We start from the raw sequence: 20,547 nt of genomic DNA on the forward strand, positions 1-20,547 counted from the left end.
GATAATAATTCAACCCCCTGAGTCAATACATGTCAGAATCACCTTTGGCAGCGATTACAGCTGAGTCTGTCTGGGTAAGTCGCTAAGACTCTGGGTTGTGCAACATTTAAATTTGCCCATTATTATTTTCAACTCTGTCAAATTGGTTGTTGATCTTTACTAGACAACCATTTTGATGTCTTGCCATAGGAAGAGTCTTGGTGGTTCCAAACTTCTTCCATTTAAGAATGATGGAGGCCGCTATGTTCTTGGGGGATCTTCTGTCTCGGAGCTCTACGGACAATTCCTTCAACCTCATGGCTTGGTTTTTGCTGTCAACTGTGGGACCTTATATAGACAGGTGAATGCCTTTCCAAATCATGTCCAATCAATTTAATTTACCCCAAGTGGACTCCAATCAAGTTGTAGAAACATCTCAAGAAGGATCAATGGAAACAGGATGCACCTGACCTCAGTTTCAAATCTCATAGCAAAGGGTCTAAATACTTATGCAAATAAGGCATTTCTGTAAATAAATTTGACAAAAAAAAATGTAAAAGGTGTTTCACTTTGTCACCATGGGGTATTGTGTGTAGATTGCTGAGGATTATTATTATTTTTTAAATCCATTTTAGAATAAGGCTGTAACGTAACAAAATGTAGAAGAAGTCAAGGGGTCTGAATACTTTCCGAAAGCACTGTAGTTACCCTGCAATAAGGCCTCTGCTATGCGAATCATTTGTGGCTGTTTGAGGGGTAAGTGTGGGTATTTGCATGTGGGTAGCAGTCAGTGGGGAGTTTGCTCAGCCGTGCCCTAGATTTACTAGAGCCAAATGATAATGAGCTGTGATTGATGTGAGCTCTCTCTCTTTTTATTCTCTTTAGGACCGATGGTTCTGGCGACTGCGGAACAACGAGGTGCAGGAGGGCTACCCGATGCAGATTGAGCAGTTCTGGAAAGGTCTACCGCCCCGTATCGACGCCGCCTACGAGAGATCGGACGGCAAATTTGTATTCTTTAAGGGTATTTTATCTCCCTTCTCCTTTTCAAATGTGATATAGCCCTTTTTGCACTGATCAGTGTTATTGTTAGCGAAGTCATTTTCGCTTTAGGTGAATAAACCTGGATTAGAGACACAGTACCAACTATAAAACCCCAATCTCTAACACGGTCCTTGTACGGTAGTTCAATTTCCAAGCCCTGAACATGCGGATAGTTGAGGATTCACAATATTCACAATATCACATTGACCTAGGTCATGTTCATTAGGGCATGCGACAGGAAACATGTAGCCCTTTCCTGTAGTCAAATGACCTAGTGCCCTCATGGGTGGAATGTTATTATTCCTCATAATTTCATAATTACTAAGCATTATTTAAGAAATGACGCCAAAAATCCTGTGTTTCTATGTCAAACAATTATATTTCAGTCTTCTGGGATGAATATAAAGTGTAATATTGGGATGCAAAGAAAACATTTAAACTCTATTAACAAACCTAAAGCAATGGTCAATCTGCTATAGGTTCGAGCTATTGTAGCTATTTTAACAACCACAATTATCAGCACAGTTACTGGCATCGGTGCGAAAGGGCTGGGTTTTGATGAATAAACAAGTTGTGGGTGTGTCTAGACTTAGCCCCCCACTGGACAATCAGAACATGCTCCAGGGCTAAATATGTGGTTGCTTTCAATTGTGTATTTACAGTGTTTTATGTATTGCCTTGGAATCAACTCCAATGATAGTCCGCTATAGTTTGTTTAACAGTTTACAGAAACAAAATGTTGATCCATCTTTGCTAAATATGTTAACCTCAACCTGTTTGCAGTCCAAATTGCTCTAAGTAATTGCATGGTTATAATGTTAGGTCCGTCTTTCGGACGGGACGTTAAACGGGTGTCCTGACTCTCTGAGGTCATTAAAGATCCCATGGCACTTATCGTAAGATTAGGGGTGTTAACCCCGGTGTCCTGGCTAAATTCCCAATCTGGCCCTCAAACCATCACAGTCACCTAATAATCCCCAGTTTTCAATTGGCTCATTCATCCCCCTCCTCTCCCCTGTAACTATTCCCCAGGTCGTTGCTGCAAATGAGAATGTGTTCTCAGTCAACTTACCTGGTAAAATAACAGATAAAAAAAAAATTTAAAAAGTGGGAATATATACACATAGCATTCACACTGATACTGTCAATATGCAAGATTAAATTAATTATTGATAATGCCTAAAAAGAGTGAATAATTCTAATCAAATTCTAAACAAAATTAAACGACAACTTGCTTTAAATAGGCTATATGTAAATACACTTACAGACAAACATAATTGCTTCCTGTGGGCATGCAATATTAAAAGAATGCAGACTACAGAGGGTTTTACTGTAACGGCCGTTGGTGGAAGAAGGTGAGGACCAAGGTGCAGCGTGGTACGTGTTCGTCATTTTATGAAATAGAACTGAACGTTAAATACAAAGTAACAAAAGGAGCAACCGAAACAGCATGCCCGACTAGCCCGACTAGCGTCACCACCCTGGATGGTTCCGACCTTGAATATGTGGACATCTATAAGTACCTAGGTGTCTGGTTAGACTGCAAACTCTCCTTCCAGACTCATATCAAACATCTCCAATCGAAAATCAAATCAAGAGCCGGCTTTCTATTCCGCAACAAAGCCTCCTTCACTCACGCCGCCAAGCTTACCCTAGTAAAACTGACTATCCTACCGATCCTCGACTTCGGCGATGTCATCTACAAAATTGCTTCCAACACTCTACTCAGCAAACTGGATACAGTTTATCACAGCGCCATCCGTTTTGTCACTAAAGCACCTTATACCACCCACCACTGCGACTTGTATGCTCTAGTCGGCTGGCCCTCGCTACATATTCGTCGCCAGACCCACTGGCTCCAGGTCATCTACAAGGCCATGCTAGGTAAAGCTCCGCCTTATCTCAGTTCACTGATCACGATGGCAACACCCATCCGTAGCACGCGCTCCAGCAGGTGTATCTCACTGATCATCCCTAAAGCAAACACCTCATTCGGCCGCCTTTCGTTCCAGTACTCTGCTGCCTGTGACTGGAACGAATGGCAAAAATCGCTGAAGTTTGAGACTTTTATCTCCCTCCCCAACTTCAAACATCAGCTATCTGAGCAGCTAACCGATCGCTGCAGCTGTACATAGTCTATTGGTTAATAACCCACCCATTTTCACCTACCTCATCTCCACACTGTTTTTATTTATTTACTTTTCTGCTCTTTTGCACACCAATATCTCTACCTGTACATGACCATCTGATCATTTAATCACTCCAGTGTTAATCTGCAAAATTGTAATTATTCGCCTACCTCCTCATGCCTTTTGCACACATTGTATATAGACTCCCATTTTTTTCTACTGTGTTATTGACTTGTTAATTGTTTACTCCATGTGTAACTCTGTGTTGTCTGTTCACACTGCTATGCTTTGTCTTGGCCAGGTCGCAGTTGCAAATGAGAACTTGTTCTCAACTCGCCTACCTGGTTAAATAAAGGTGAAATAAAATACAAATAAATAAAATAAAAAAGTCCAAACCAGATGGGATGGCGTATCGCTGCAGAATGCTCTGGTAGCCATGCTGGTTAAGTGTGCCATGAATTCTATTTTTAATTAAATTTTTAGGGCACACACTTAATATGTTGTGAAATCTGATATGAATGTATTGTAATGCTTTAAAATGTATAACTGCCTTAATTTTGCTGGACCCCAGGAAGACTAAATCAAATTCAAATCAAATTTTATTTGTCACATACACATGGTTAGCAGATGTTAATGCGAGTGTAGCGAAATGCTTGTGCTTCTAGTTCCGACAATGCAGTGATAACCAACAAGTAATCTAACTAACAATTCCAAAACTACTGTCTTATACACAGTGTAAGGGGATAAAGAATATGTACATAAGGATATATGAATGAGTGATGGTACAGGGCAGCATACAGTAGATGGTATCGAGTACAGTATATACATATGAGATGAGTATGTAGACAAAGTAAACAAAGTGGCATAGTTAAAGTGGCTAGTGATACATGTATTACATAAGGAAGGATGCAGTCGATGATATAGAGTACAGTATATACGTATGCATATGAGATGAATAATGTAGGGTAAGTAACATTATATAAGGTAGCATTGTTTAAAGTGGCTAGTGATATATTTACATCATTTCCCATCAATTCCCATTATTAAAGTGGCTGGAGTTGGGTCAGTGTCAATGTTAGTGGTGGCTGTTTAACAGTCTGATGGCCTTGAGATAGAAGCTGTTTTTCAGTCTCTCGGTCCCAGCTTTGATGCACCTGTACTGACCTCGCCTTCTGGATGATAGCGGGGTGAACAGGCAGTGGCTCGGGTGGTTGATGTCCTTGATGATCTTTATGGCCTTCCTGTAACATCGGGTGGTGTAGGTGTCCTGGAGGGCAGGTAGTTTGCCCCCGGTGATGCGTTGTGCAGACCTCACTACCCTCTGGAGAGCCTTACGGTTGAGGGCGGAGCAGTTGCCGTACCAGGCGGTGATACAGCCCGCCAGGATGCTCTCGATTGTGCATCTGTAGAAGTTTGTGAGTGCTTTTGGTGACAAGCCGAATTTCTTCAGCCTCCTGAGGTTGAAGTGGCGCTGCTGCGCCTTCTTCACGACGCTGTCAGTGTGAGTGGACCAATTCAGTTTGTCTGTGATGTGTATGCCGAGGAACTTAAAACTTGCTACCCTCTCCACTACTGTTCCATCGATGTGGATAGGGGGGTGTTCCCTCTGCTGTTTCCTGAAGTCCACAATCATCTCCTTAGTTTAGTTGACGTTGAGTGTGAGGTTATTTTCCTGACACCACACTCCGAGGGCCCTCACCTCCTCTCTGTAGGCCGTCTCGTCGTTGTTGGTAATCAAGCCTACCACTGTTGTGTCGTCCACAAACTTGATGATTGAGTTGGAGGCGTGCGTGGCCACGCAGTCGTGGGTGAACAGGGAGTACAGGAGAGGGCTCAGAACGCACCCTTGTGGGGCCCCCGTGTTGAGGATCAGCGGGGAGGAGATGTTGTTGCCTACCCTCACCACCTGGGGCGGCCCGTCAGGATGTCCAGTACCCAGTTGCACAGGGCGGGGTCGAGACCCAGGGTCTCGAGCTTGATGACGAGCTTGGAGGGTACTATGGTGTTGAATGCCGAGCTGTAGTCGATGAACAGCATTCTCACATAGGTATTCCTCTTGTCCAGGTGGGTTAGGACAGTGTGCAGTGTGGTTGAGATTGCGTCGTCTGTGGACCTATTTGGGCGGTAAGCAAATTGGAGTGGGTCTAGGGTGTCAGGTAGGGTGGAGGTGATATGGTCCTTGACTAGTCTCTCAAAGCACTTCATGATCACGGAAGTGAGTGCTACGGGGCGGTAGTCGTTTAGCTACCTTGGCAGCAGGCCCTTGAATTACCAGGCCATTAGGACCTGATGGAGGGACAATAGAGCCCTGAGTACCAAACCATTAGGACCTGATGGAGGGACAATAGAGCCCTGAGTACCAAACCATTAGGACCTGATGGAGGGACAATACTACCCTGAGTACCAAACCATTAGGACAGGATGGAGGGACAATAGATCCCTGAGTACCTTATTTAACTAGGCAAGTCAGGTTCTTATTTTCAATGACAGCCTAGGAACAGTGGGTTAACTTCCTGTTCAGGGGCAGAATGACAGATTTGTACCTTGTCAGCTCGGGGATATGAACTTGCAACCTTTCGGTTACTACATGTGTTATTTCGTAGTGTTGATGTCTCACTATTATTATACAATGTAGAACATAGTCTAAATACCTTGTCCAAACTTTTGACTAGTACTGTACGAATTGAAAACTTCTTACAGATTGCATTCACACTTCTCCAGAAGTTGCATTACATGCGTGCCACGGACATTCCCACCATAAAACCAGGACAGTGAATCATTCGAATTAGTTTGGGTTGAATAAAATTCAATGAAATACAAGTAATCTGTTAATTTTTTCAACTACAATAAATGCAGTACATGTAAAATGTCATATCATAAAATCACCATCATAAAAAAAGACAATGCATTGCAGTTGAACCAGCCTTTGTTATAGAAGGCCTAGGGTAAGGGTAGCCAACGGTGGGCTTGGGTTTCAAAAATATGAAACGAAAAACAAACAATTGTAACAGGCAAATAACTTCTAAATATGAGGTTCATTGGTATTCACTGAGGTTCTCATCTCTCGTTTCATGATGAGCATGAACACATGTAGCCTACATCATGGAGGGGGTTTTACGTACATCCAAAGCATTGCTAATATAATGTAACGTCAGCTCACTGTTTTGCTCCTCTCAAACTTGGTATTTTAATAATTCTTTAGTGATTTAAGATTTATTTCCAAGCTGTCTCACGAGCCGAACATTTTATCAACGGTTTTGACTACATTGGGCAGGACAAAAAGAAAACAGACTTTTTTGAGGGGGGCACTATGCTTTGTTTTTAATCAAATAAAATGGGGAAAAAGGCTGGATCAGCTGCGTTTCCACTGTCACAACTAATGTCATATCCAATTGCTAAAACCAGATTTGGTTGGTCTTAAATATCCCTACCAGCGTTGCCTGAAATTAGCACTTTGGATCATTAAGGACGTGCCTCAAATATTTCCACCCCTTCCATCTGAGCACAAGCATGCTGATGTTAGACAGGTAAATTGCTAAACCTGGTGTTAAGGCTGGAATATGCCAGTGCGCCATGCCGAAAATAGAGCCCTGTATCTGACATGGCACAGGTGTCTTCTTATTCTTAAGCCCATAACCATGTGTGTGGGATTTGTTTAAAACTACCAAGAAACACTGAGACCCTGATCTAGCTCACTTCAGTAAAAGGTAAAAAAAAAAAAAAAAAAATAAAAAAAAACTTTTACAATGGAAAATGAAAATAGTTTGAGATAATCTCCCCTTTTCAGTCGGTTTTCCTCTGTTTAGTGCCTAATGAACATGACCCTGTTGTTGTTTACCCCACAGGTGACAAGTACTGGTTATTCAAAGAGGTGACTGCTGAGCCCGGGTACCCCCAGAGTCTGGTGGAGCTGGGTAACTGTCTCCCTAAGGACGGCATTGACACAGCACTGCGCTGGGAGCCCGTGGGCAAAACCTACTTCTTCAAAGGGGACCAGTACTGGCGCTACAACGAGGAGAAACGCATGGCCGACCCGGGCTACCCCAAACCCATCACTGTGTGGAAGGGCATCCCCAAGGCGCCGCAGGGAGCCTTTGTCAGCAGGGAGGGCTGTGAGTATAATTATCCACAGACCATGTGGCTACAGCCTTGAAGCATGCAGATTGACAGGGGTTTGGGTTCATTCCATCTCAATAACGTCAATTCGGGGAGTAATTTGAAATTCCAATTATTTTCATTGGGGAATTGGAATTTCTGTTTACTTTATGAATGAACTACATTTGGTACTGTAATTGCTATTACAGTAAAAAAGCACTTGGACTGTTATCGTAGTGACGTACATAAGCTGTAATTGCACATTGAAACAATAACTGAAGTCTTACAATAACAACATTGCACTTTTGAGTCTTATCAGAAGGCCCTATTTACAACTTGCGCTAACATGTGGGTTTTGTGATCAAAGTTTGTGATCAAAATGTAAATATCTGTCCACATTGTTTTCCAGGTGACCAGATATCCTGATGCCTCCCTTTATGCATATTATTTAACAGATATATTTTCAAAATAATATGAATGCATTTATTTTAAGACAATTATTGATGCCTGTCAATGACTTTAGAGTCTGGTAATAATGATGATTTTCATGGTTTGACAATCGAGATCTGGGTCCCTGACTACCTCTGGAGTAAAGTGCCAATGTTATAGTCGGCCTACTAAATATGTATACAGAATATTCATCAAGCACGAGGTAAATATTATACGAGATCGAGCTTCAAATGTGTTGACAACACATTCGTAACACAGCAGAAAATAATTCATCATGTACACACTAAATCATTAGGGTTCCTCAATGGCTCTTTGGGAAGGGTGATGGTTCTATGTCGAACGTTACTGAAACAAAAGGAATCTTTCCTCTTTTAGTGATAATTAAAATGTAGGGGCGGCAGCTCATTAGAATATTTTGGGGCGTGGTTTGTTCACAGCTTTTTGTGCAACAGTGAGTGAGTGTCATTACAGTTGATTTGATCTGTTGTGTTATGCTAGTGCATGTTATAACTATGGCCAGTGACAGTGTCTTGTGAAAGACTCATGTATGTCCTTGTGTCAATTGAGAACTGTTGACTCAGTAGTTTTCAATTCTCTCCTCGGGGATCCCAAGCCATTCCAGAGCTAGCAGACCTGATTCAACTTGTTAATAAGCACAATAATAAAAGCGATGGTATTTTAACAATATAATTTGGCTATTAAACCAAAATAAAAACATGTTTGGTTCTACAAAGAACCTTTGAGATTGAGAAAGGTTCTTTATAGAACGATTCTCCATAAAGGTTTTATAAGGAACCATCAAAAGGGTTCTATATAGCCCCAAAAAGGGTTATATAGCGGAACCCTTTTTTGGTGCTATATAGAACCTTTTTTAATGTTGCTTTATAGAAGTTAATGAAAGGGTTCTTTTATAGCAACATACATGTTCCATTTAGAACCTTATGAGCATGGTTCTTTATTGAACCTTAAAAAAAAGGCTCCATATAGCACTAAAAAGGCTTCCCCTATGGTTTCATGCCAAAGCACCCTTATTTGGAACTTTATAGAGCCATTTGTTTTTAGTGTGTATTTATGAAGTCTCAGCAGCTTGTGTGAGTCAGAATTGCTCACCGTTCTCTGAGATGCTTTTGGCTAATATTAACCCATCTGTGAGAGCCATGTCAACATCAGATACTTGGCCCTTCTGGCCAGAGGGCTGTCGCTGAACTTTTGGCCGTCTGTGTCCGAGGACTGTTTGTAATCAGGGTCAGAGGGTTAACCCAGCCAGAGGCCTCAGCCCCGCCACTCATTTGTGCTGCTCTAGCAAAAAAACGCTGCACTGCCTCAGCACCTCCCGGGAGACTTCCTCTGGAAGGAACTATCATCACTTTTTGCGAGTCATGTCACAACCTCCTGAAACACATTCCACAGAGGACTTGAAAACATGAGAGGTGGAAATCAGAGGGGGTGGCATGGTCCATTTGGCTAGTCCATCCACTAGCCTGTAGCTCAGCCATTTTCTTACGGGATCTGGAGGTGCTGTTTTGGACGGCAGCAGGGGGGAGTACTTCATCAATCAGTAGCCTCCAGGGTTTCTGTGGTCCTCTGATTGCCACACATTCTCAATCCGTGTGCCTTTTCTCCCAGGCATTGCATAGTACAAAGAACTACCCCTCCAAAACAAACAGGGCATTTAGAGAGTTATGGTCTGGAGACTGCATTTTCGGTTTTAGAGCTTTGATAGCATACCATTATGATATGACAAACAGATAATCAGGTACAGTGTTTATTTGGACAAGGGAATGTTTGAGTAGCCTGATTACCAATCCACATCGTTCCTGGCCAAACGCCACGCCCACTAGCGTTTCTTCTCCACAATGGAATGTGTGGAGAATATATGGCGTAAGTGATCGAGCAGCAGAGTTAAATTCAGGATGAGTTGTCAGGCAGAATGTTTGAGGTGTTAGATTTGCAAACTATACAAGTCAATCTGTTAGATACAAATTAATTTGTACTTTTGCTCTCTTTTCCCCTCTTTAGTTTATACCTATTTCTACAAAGGGAAGGACTACTGGAAGTTTGACAACCAGAAGCTGACCGTTGAGCCCGGCTACCCCAAGTCTATTGTCAATGACTGGATGGGCTGCCACCAATCAGACATGGAGAAGAACAAAGACCGGCAGCTTCCCCACGATGACGTGGACATCATGGTGACCATCAATGATGTGCACAGCACTGTCAACGCCATCGCTGTGGTGATACCCTGCATCCTGTCCCTGTGCATCCTGGTCCTGGTCTATACCATCTTCCAGTTCAAAAACAAAGGGGTGCAACAGAACGCCACCTACTACAAACATCCGGTCCAGGAGTGGGTATGACAGGCTTAGGCAGCGCGCCGCCACTTAACCACGAAACTGCACTGAGAGGGCTACAAAAACTCTGAGCACCATGTGACCAGTGCCTGTCTTGCACAAACCCTTTGCGAGAAGGGAAGGAGGAGAATTAAGTTACTCCCTTTCATCCACTGTCAAGGACCTCTAGATGAACATCGCCAAAATTGAGTATGTTGAATATTAGCATGAGGCGATTCATAGGACGCTGGGAGGCTTTGAGGGTAAGGACAGAGCACAGCAAATCCGATTGCTCTGCCTTTTGCGCCTCGTCTATCTGTTGTCCATTCTTATCTGGCTGTTTCAGTGGGTGTTGTCACACATACTTTACCTCGATGGGACTCCCATACACTTTTTCTCAGGGGGAGACAGAGGGGGAGCCTACCCTCACATAGCCAGGTACCAGTAATCTGTCCAGTATCAACTTGTACATGGACTTCAAGTATTATCAAGTCAAACAAGATATTTAAAGAAAAAATGTAAACTTGAACAAAAAATGTAGTAGAAAGGCCATAGAAAAGAATACCAAGGATTTCTGTGGATCATTTAATATTTTCAGTTCGAGAGCTTGGAGTTATCAAGAGGAGAAACTTTGTACATCGCAAATGATACATTTCTTCATAGCCAGACCTCTGCCTCTAGCGATGGACTGACCTAAGCTAGAGGACTGAGAATGTAATTATGTCTGCTGAAGGACCGCCGCTATACCAACATCCCCCAGCACAGACTCCCTGCTCCTCTGCCTGGACCAAGGGGCGTAGGAGAGAGCGAGTTAGCATTTAAAGACATTGGTCACAGTTATCTTTCTTAGAATTAAACTTAGTTTTATTTTTTACATGCCTCAAGGCGTAGAGGAGTACCTATGGCCGTTTCCATAGGCTAAGCATGTCAGACCAACATTGACTAGGCACAATGAACTGCTGTTGAGGCAGCCTGAATTCCACTCATACCCCTCTTCATTCCTCCTTATTTCTCTCACTTTCTCTCTTCCTCCAATTGTGTCGCTCTCTCTTTATATACAGTGCCCTCCATAATGACTGGGAAAATTAAGCAATTTTTCTTCTTTTGTCTCCTCTACACTCCAAAAGTTTGGATTTGAAATCAAACAATGACTGAGGTTAAGGGGCAGACTGACAGCTTTAATTTGAGGGTGTTTTCAATCATATCGGGTGAACGGTTAAGAACTTACAGCACTTTGTGTACGTATTTCCCCCATTTTAGGGCACCAAAAGTATTGGGACAAATTCATATGTATTAAAGTAGTAAAAAGTTAAGTACTTGGTCCCATATTCATTACACACAATGGCTACATCAAGCTTGTGACTCTACACATTTGTTGGATGCATTTTCTGTTTCTTTTGTTTGTGTCATTTTGGAGTCCGTTTTATTGTAAATAAGAATAGAATATGTTTCTTGAAAGTTACAACTCACAAATATCATACCCTCCCTAAAAAAATGCTAACCCCCCTGTTATTCTAATGGCGAGAGGTTAGCATGGCTTGGGGGGTATGATATTTGTGCATCTGTAACTTTCTCGCTTTTCATTATTCACGATTCATACCCTCAAATTAAAGATGACAGTCTGCACTTTAACCTCATAGTCATTGTTTGATTTCAAATCCAAACTTTTGGAGTATAGAGACAAAAAAAAAAAATGCTTCACTGTCCCAATCATTGCGGAGGGCATTATATCTAACACCCTACATTTCATTGAAATGCTGTCCTCGTGATCTAATTTACAGTTTTGTTACTAACCTCGCTTTCAATAGGAAAGATGTACAATGGGAAAGTGATGTTTAAAAGAAAAATCCAGGTAGAGTCTTTTTGCACTGGGGTGCATTGGTACACTGGGGTAATTACCATACTTTGTCTATCTCTGTAGGGCAGGTCAGGATTTCCTGAGTTCAGCTGTTTCTTACCCTGATAAAAACAAATACACAGATGACCCATGATAAAAGCAAAGTTATTTCATACGTTCCATTAATTTCCCTGTATTTCTATTCACTACTTTTACTACAGTAGAGAATTATCATGTATTCATCTCACCCAGATAATAATGTCAATGCAGTTGCCAGGACTGAAACCAGAGAATTTTTCCTGTACAGTAGGAAATGCAAACGTAGTTTATTTGAGGTTTTAAAAAGGCCTCTAAAGTTTGTAATTTCCAGAAACATCTACAAAAATTTACTTTAATTATACTCCACATAATTCCCATTTCCCATTGCTGCAAGATTATTAGCCTGCTGTAGCAAACTGGCTCAAATTAAGATCCAAGATTAAGATCTGTATAGTCCTTGATACTGTATTTTCTGACTTAATTCTGACCCCAATGGGGTTTGGTACCACACATCAAACATGTAGTCTTTAGATTTTTTTATTGACTTAAAAAAAAAAAAAATAATTAAATCTTATTTGTACTTTTATTTGCTGTTGAAATGATGTATTATCATTAGCGAATATCCCGATCTGGTTGTATGTATCCTATCGAGCTAGTAAATTTATATACATTTTTTGCAATCACAAAAATTAGGAATCGGTTGAAAGGAGACTTGACTTTCCCATTTTGTCATTGCATTGACAATCTGTCAAATTGTTCGTTGTTGTTAAAAAGTTTTGCTTATTTAAATGATGAAACATGATGTGACTAGTCTCATTTATACTGAACAAAAAGAAATGCAACATGGAACAATTTCAAAGATTTTACTGAGTTAACAGTTCATATAAGGAAATCAATCAATTGAAATAAATAAATTAGGCCCTAATCTATGGATGTCACATGACTGCGAATACACTAGGTAGGGATGTGGATCAGAAAACCAGTAAGTATCTGGTGTGACCACCATTTGCCTCAAGCATCCCGACACATGTCCTTCGCATAGAGTTGATCAGGCTGTTGATTGTGGCCTGTGGAATGTTGTCCCAATCCTCTTCAATAGCGGTTCAAAGTTATTGACGGGCCATGGAAGAACTGGGACATTTTTAGCTTCCAGGAATTGTGTACAGATCCTTGTGACATGGATTATCATGCATTATCATGCTGAAACATGAGGTGATGGCGGCGGATGAATGACACCACAATGGGCCTCAGGATCCCGTCATGGTATCTCTGTGCGTTCAAATTGCCATAGATTTTTGTTTTACTGAGTGTTTGTTGTCTGTAACTTATGCCTGCCCATACTGTGACAATCCTCTTCAAGGTTAGGAGTGTTTGTACACAAATTAAGCGTGAGACTGACACAAAATCAATGTTTGTTTGGACCGTCCAGGCCGCAGGCGTGATCGAGGATAGCAGGGTTCGGTACATAAATTGGCTTCTCAGTAGATCAGGGTCCAAACAACCAACAGGTAAGTCCAGATCATACACGGTAAATCCAGCCGATATATTATCACTTTCTCTTTTCAATGGTTCACAGCTCCTTGCTCTTCCCCTCTTCCTGGTGTGGCTTGACCCCTTATATATATATATGTTGGTCGGCCTAACCTTGCGAGCCTTCCCCTTGCTTCTGCGGCCGTCCATTTTGTGCTTTGTGGTTCACAATCTGGCCACCCCTTAGTGAGAGGGCAGACAGTCAGCCTGCCAATTGTACACTCCCTCAAAACTTGAGACATATGTGGCATTGTGTTGTGTGACAATTGCATTTTAAAGTGGCCATTTGTCACCAGCACAAGGTGCACCTGTGTAATGATCATGCATTAATCAGCTTCTTGATATGCCACACCTGTCAGGTGGATGGATTATCTTGGCAAAGAAGAAATGCTCACTAAAATGAATGTAAACAAATTTGTGCACACAATGAGAGAAATAAGCAATTTGTGAGTATGGAAAATGTCTGTGCTCTTTTATTTCAGCTCATGAAACAAGGGACCAACACTTTACATGTTGCATTTGAATATTTGTTCAGTGTAATTGATAACGTATGACAATGACAAAATGACCAAATCTAGACTTTGCTTTTAACATACAGTATTCCTTATATTTGCAAATGCAAAAAGCATATGGTCTATAGAATGGGATACCTGGACAGGCTACACAATTAAGATATCTTATTAAGAGATTAAGATCACTTTATTGGTCAATTGCACACAATGTCCAACCCGAATTTGACTTACCCCAACCCATCCGAAAGACACACATAAAGGTTTTGGAGAGATGTGGTGGGCTGCCACACTGGGGGCCTAGGGAGCTGCTGTTGTGAGAAATTAAGTGCCTTGCATAAGGACATGACGTAAGTCAATGGCATCTAGGATTTGATACCAGCAACCCTCCGGTTCCCTGCACAACAGATTTTGGATTCCAAATGGCAACCCTCCTGTTGCTGGCTCACCTCTCTAACTGCAAGGCTTCCTGCAACCAGAGTGGGACATCCACTTCTAATGGGTCTTAATAGTGTGATAATCACTGGCAAAGTGTTGTTACAATCTTAAGAATAGTATATTTAAACTGTTAATGTTCTTTTCCTACTAATTTGACATGCTTTTTTTAATCATGCCTTTGAAGTACTTTTCTTAGTTTATCTGCGATGTTGCTACGTCATGGTAACTCTTGTGAGATTCTTCTCAGTTGTGACCCCGTTCCTAACACACACACACACACACACACACACACACACACACACACACACACACACACACACACACACACACACACAATGTAAACATTTGGATATTACACATTGATAAGTGGAGTTGAATAGTTAAATGGCCTGATGTTTCGTATAAAGCTATAGTGGATTTATTATGGTGAGAATTTGAAATGGACAGTTTTCTGGAAGATTACTTTCTCTTGTTTTTACATGTTTGCCTTATGGGTTTTCACAACCACTGGAATCCCTATCAGAATTCTGATAACATGTACTATGAAATTACATTGAAAGTAACTGCATAGATTTGACAAATATTTACTCATTATCCACTTTTTTAAAAATAATCTCAGATGTGCACACTGATGTTACCTCTATAACACTGCTCACTCCTTGTCATAATGTAGTACTACTAACAAAGCAATTACATCTATGGTTTTATTCGTAACTAAGTTGGGGAGAGCTTATATACTGCAGATATGGCTGCGTTGACAAAGTGCCAAATCACTTTCTCTCCTGCCATCATCCATTTCAAAGCATATCCCAATCATTAATCAGCAAAACCATCAGCTGAACAAAACCATCCGTTATGTGGCTTTTGTGTAACATCCCCAAGGTCTCTGAGAATGGGTCTATACTATCTATTCAGCTCTGCCACCATTGACCCCCTCTCTGTATCCTTTATGCTCCTAGTCAAGAGCTCTCTAGTTCTGTGTCGCACTGAATGTGTGAGCAATATGTAGTAAGACGCACAACAGCCCTCCCAGTCTGGTCTTTGGCTCCGTTTTGGAGGACTTAAAATCTCCAGTAGGCAAAGATACTTTTGTTATGTGAGAAATCTGCAACTTGAAAATATGTAATTTACTGTAAGGCTACCCTACTTTATTTCTACAGCCCTAATCTGCTCTAGGTCTTCCAAAATAATCTCCACCATGAGATCTTTACTGAAATGGTGTATATGTCTGACCGTGTCAGTGTCTGCCTTAAATAGCCTCTGCTGGTACTTCTGGAAGTTGTGCCTTGTCAGACTTTGCAGTGGCGCGCTCAATTGATGTGCTTTTTTAGTTGACAAACATATACCTCTAAGGATTCTTTCAACGATAACATCAGAGTTAACATTTTTATGTTTTTTTGTATCATTTGTTTTCAAAGGTGTATTTTTCTCCAATATTTCTCACACTATGAAAATGCACTCAGTTCATGGATTTTCTTCGCTCTATTATCTTTTCTTATTCTGTCGTTTTCATTCTGAGCAGTTTAGCGAGTGGCAGAGACATGGCACTGAATCAGAGCAGACTTAGTGTGTTTGCCCATATTTTAATAACTCCATTTCACGATCTCTAGATAAATCATTGGGCAGACTTTTGGGAACATTTTTGGGGTGGCTTTCTGCATCTATTTTCAGGCTACAGAGAGCCACACAAGGAATAGCGAAATAGCGATATTCAATTTCTCCCTCACCGTCAGAACATAACTTCTAACTTAAGCCCTGTATGTCTTTATAGGCAAACATTGTATGGAGTGAAGTATCCAACAAAACAAAGTTTATTAGCTGGTGTTATGGGCGGGATCTGAAACCAACACCTTAATTGATAGCAACTGGATCAATTGGCGATTGAGTATTTGATGCAGATTACGAAAAATCTGATTCTGACAAAATAACCCATTAAAACAACCACTCAGTGTATGTGGAACATGCTCATATGAGTAGGAAATGTTCTTGGTATTACTCAACTCACATCTCAGCTAAAGATGATGGCAGATGAATGGGAAAGATACAGGGTATTAGCCAGGCATTGTTCATTAGATGAACATTTTCCAGGCAAAGCCATTTTCAATCTGCATGGTTATCACGTTGTTAAATCCTATTGTGGAAGGGGGAGCTAAATAAATCTCATTCACCATATGCTTCACGCTACAAAAAGGACATATCATATTGGAGGTTACATGCAATTGTTCCAAAGTCAATTTAATTTGTTTATTGATTTCATCACAATGATTGAGTGTACCTACAGAGTAATCAAGGCAAAACTGTGTAATGTATATATATATTTACTGAAACGTAAAATCCGATCTGACATGTCCAAAAGAGTACTAATAAACCACAACATATGTATCGGCATGGTTGTGTTTGAGAAGATGTAGGGGTACTCGAGATTCATTATAATGACCTTCACGTTCAATTGTTTATTGAACACATGAAGACAACTTTTATTCTAAGGTGCCCCATGCCTTTCCACTTTTCTTTCTCTCTTATTCATTGTAACGGTTTCTACTATTCTAGGGGGTGGGGCGACGAGTCCTCTTCAGTGGGCCTCTGTTAAGGATATGCTGGTGGCTTTAGACAACAGTGAGTTGCCTTTCACTTGCCTGTTGCCTTTGTTTCTAATGTTCTTTTTCATAAAATAATAATGGAGGTTAAATCAAAAAGGTCCAGATGTTTAAAATGACGACATTGAAATTCTTTGGATACTACTGATCAAGGGAGATTTTATCAGATACAGCTTTAAGAGAAAATGAATTCGGTGGTGTTTCTTATAACATTTTCTGTATATACACTTTGATTAGTTTGTCGATTTAATTCATTTGGTAAAACAACTTGGTAAATTGCAATATTTTGTGGTGGAACCTTATGTAATTTACAATCAAATACACACAAGTATGTGGACACCCCTTCAAATTAGTGGATTTGGCCATTTCAGCCATACCCGTTGGTGACGGGTATCAAATCGAGCACACCGCCATGCAATCTCCATAGACAAACACTGGCAGTAGAATGGCCTTACTGAAGAGCTCAGTGACTTTCAACGTGGCACCATCATAGGAAGCCACACAAGCTCAGAAAGGGGCCGCCAAGTGCTGAAGCGTGTAAAAATGGTTTGTCCTCAGTTGCAACACTCACTACCGAGTTCCATACAGAAATGGTTTGTCGAGATCGGTGTGGAAGAACTTGACTGGCCTGCACAGAGCCTATGCTCAACCCCATAAAACACCTTTGGGATGAATTGGAAAGCTGACTGTGAGCCAGGCCTAATCCCAACATAAATACACGACCTCACTAATATTCATAGCTGAATGGAAGCAAGTTCCCGCAGCTATGTTCCAACATCTAGTGGAAAGCCGTCCCAGAAGAGTGGGGGCTGTTATAGCAGCAAAAGGGGGACCAACTCCATATTAATGCCCATGATTTTGGAATGAGATGTTTGATGAGCAGGTGTCCACATACTTTTGGTCATGTAGTGTATCAATTCATGTAAATATACAGACAGCTCTAAGCTATTTAAGATTTTGTATTTGTCTTTCTCAAAGCTTAGTTTTTGCACAAAATCGATTACCATTTTCAATAAGATGCTTAAATGAAATAGATTTAGTTCATGTCTAAAGATATTGAAGTTTATTTAAAAAAAACACTCATTTTAATTTAACAGATTACAGTGGGGCAAAAAAAGTATTTAGTCAGCCACCAATTGTGCAAGTTCTCCCACTTAAAAAGATGAGAAAGGCCTGTAATTTTCATCATAGGTATACTTCAACTATGACAGACAAAATGAGAAAAAAAATCCAGAAAATCACATTGTAGGATTGTATGAATTTATTTGCAAATTATGGTGGAAAATAAGCATTTGGCCACCTACAAACAAGGAAGATTTCTGGCTCTCACAGACCTATAACTTCTTCTTTAAGAGGCTCCTCTGTCCTCCACTCGTTACCTGTATTAAATGGCACCTGTTTGAACTTGTTATCAGTATAAAAAACACCTGTCCACAACCTCAAACAGTCACACTCCAAACTCCACTACGGCCAACACCAAAGAGCTGTCAAAGGACACCAGAAACAAAATTGTAGACCTGCACCACGCTGGGAAGACTGAATCTGCAATAGGTAAGCAGCTTGGTTTGAAGAAATCAACTGTGGGAGTAATTATTAGGAAATGGAAGACATACAAGACCACTGATAATCTCCCTCGATCTGGGGCTCCACGCAAGATCTCACCCCGTGGGGTCAAAATGATCACCAGAACGGTGAGCAAAAATCCCAGAACCACACGGGGGGACCTAGTGAATGACCTGCAGAGAGCTGGGACCAAAGTAACAAAACCTACCATCAGTAACACACTACGCCGCCAGGAACTCAAATCCTGCAGTGCCAGACGTGTCCCCCTGCTTAAGCCAGTACATGTTCAGGCCTGTCTGAAGTTTGCTAGAGAGCATTTGGATGATCCAGAAGAAGATTGGGAGAATGTCATATGGTCAGATGAAAAAAACTCAACTCGTCGTGTTTGGAGGACAAAGAATGCTGAGTTGCATCCAAAAAACACCATACTTACTGTGAAGCATGGGTGTGGAAACATCATGCTTTGGGGTTGTTTTCCTGCAAAGGGACCAGGGCGACTGATCCGTGTAAAGGAAAGAATGAATGGGGCCATGTATCGTGATATTTTGAGTGAAAATCTCCTTCCATCAGAAAGGGCATTGAAGATGAAACGTGGCTGGGTATTTCAGCATGACGATGATCCCAAACACACCGCCCGGGCAACGACGGAAGCATTTCAAGGTCCTGGAGTGGCCTAGCCAGTCTCCAGATCTCAACCCCATAGAAAATCTTTGGATGGAGTTGAAAGTCCGTGTTGCCCAGCAACAGCCCCAAAACATCACTGCTCTAGAGGAGATCTGCATGGAGGAATGGGCCAAAATACCAGCAAGTGTGTGAAAACCTTGTGAAGACTTCCAGAAAACGTTTGACCTCTGTCATTTCCAACAAAGGGTATATAACAAAGTATTGAGATAAACTTTTGTTATTGACCAAATACTTATTTTCCACCATAATTTGCAAATACATTCATTAAAAATCCTACAATGTGATTTTCTGGATTGTTTTTCTCATTTTGCCTGTCATAGTTGAAGTGTATGATGAAAATTACAGGCCTCTCATCTTTTTAAGTGGGAGAACTTGCACAATTGGTGGCTGACTAAATACCTTTTTGCCCCACAGTAAATAAAAAATATTTTATTTAACAATATCACCATGCTCTATTAAATCAGACATGTCAATAAATGAAAGTGAAAACAAGCCTTCTTGTGTGCAATTGTCTTCTGTCATTACCAGTTGGTCATCCACTCACCTGATGCCATCTGACACTGGGGAAGCTCTGGTCGGGGGACTGTACCGATTGTTCTGGAGGAGGGCTTGGTGGGGGACTCCTTAGGTTGGCTCAAAGTGATCTCACGGTCTTCATGCTATGTGGTCTTCTAATAGCTCTGTCTTCGGAGGTAGTCAGGAATGCATTGAGTCTGGATATCTTCCACCGATCTGGACAGTAAAACATTTAAATCATGATCCCGCCCTCTAAAATCATTGGCCCCGTTTACACCTTGCGCTAACACGTAGGTTTCGTGATTTGCTCAATATGAGCCATTTGCCATCTGTTAATTGATTTATTTATTTAAAGACTATATTAATGCCATAAGTCAATGGTGCTACCTGTCAATGATTTTAGAGGCCATTATAATGATTTAAAATGGTTTGACCATCCAGATCCGTCTACACTTGTAAGATATCCAGACACAAAACGGGTACCCGACTACCTCCGGAGGCTGCATGTTAGCACCAGGTAGCTTATAAAATGGGGTTATTGATAGGTGGCATCACTAGCCCCATTTATACCTGGTTCAAACATGCATCCATTGTCCTGAGCTGGTACACATTCTGTTGTGCCCACATTGACAGGTGTGGAGGATCAAAAGAAGCATTTTTTTTTATATACCTTTATTTTACTAGGCAAGTCAGTTAAGAACAAATTCTTATTTTCAATGATGGCCTAGGAACAGTGGGTTAATTGCCTGTTCAGGGGCAGAACAACAGATTTGTACATTGTCAGCTCGGTGATTCGAACTTGCAACC

The 20,547-nt window shown here is 41.2% G+C and overlaps 1 protein-coding gene across 2 annotated transcripts in view; it reads left to right on the forward strand.

Annotated features, from left to right (window-relative positions):
* The window catches only part of mmp24 (matrix metallopeptidase 24), a 69,594-nt gene extending 49,884 nt beyond the window's left edge, over nucleotides 1-19,710 (forward strand). For both annotated transcript variants that reach the window (XM_035778441.2, XM_035778442.2), the window contains exons 7-9: nucleotides 865-1,003; nucleotides 6,998-7,264; nucleotides 9,717-19,710. In XM_035778441.2, coding sequence (XP_035634334.1) covers nucleotides 865-1,003; nucleotides 6,998-7,264; nucleotides 9,717-10,054 — 744 coding nt within the window. In that variant the 3' untranslated portion in view covers nucleotides 10,055-19,710. The remainder of the gene's footprint in view (nucleotides 1-864; nucleotides 1,004-6,997; nucleotides 7,265-9,716) is intronic.
* The last annotated feature ends 837 nt before the right edge of the window (nucleotides 19,711-20,547 follow it).

The sequence above is a fragment of the Oncorhynchus keta genome, chromosome 10 (genome assembly GCF_023373465.1).
Source record: "Oncorhynchus keta strain PuntledgeMale-10-30-2019 chromosome 10, Oket_V2, whole genome shotgun sequence".
NCBI classification, from domain to species: Eukaryota; Metazoa; Chordata; class Actinopteri; order Salmoniformes; family Salmonidae; genus Oncorhynchus; species Oncorhynchus keta.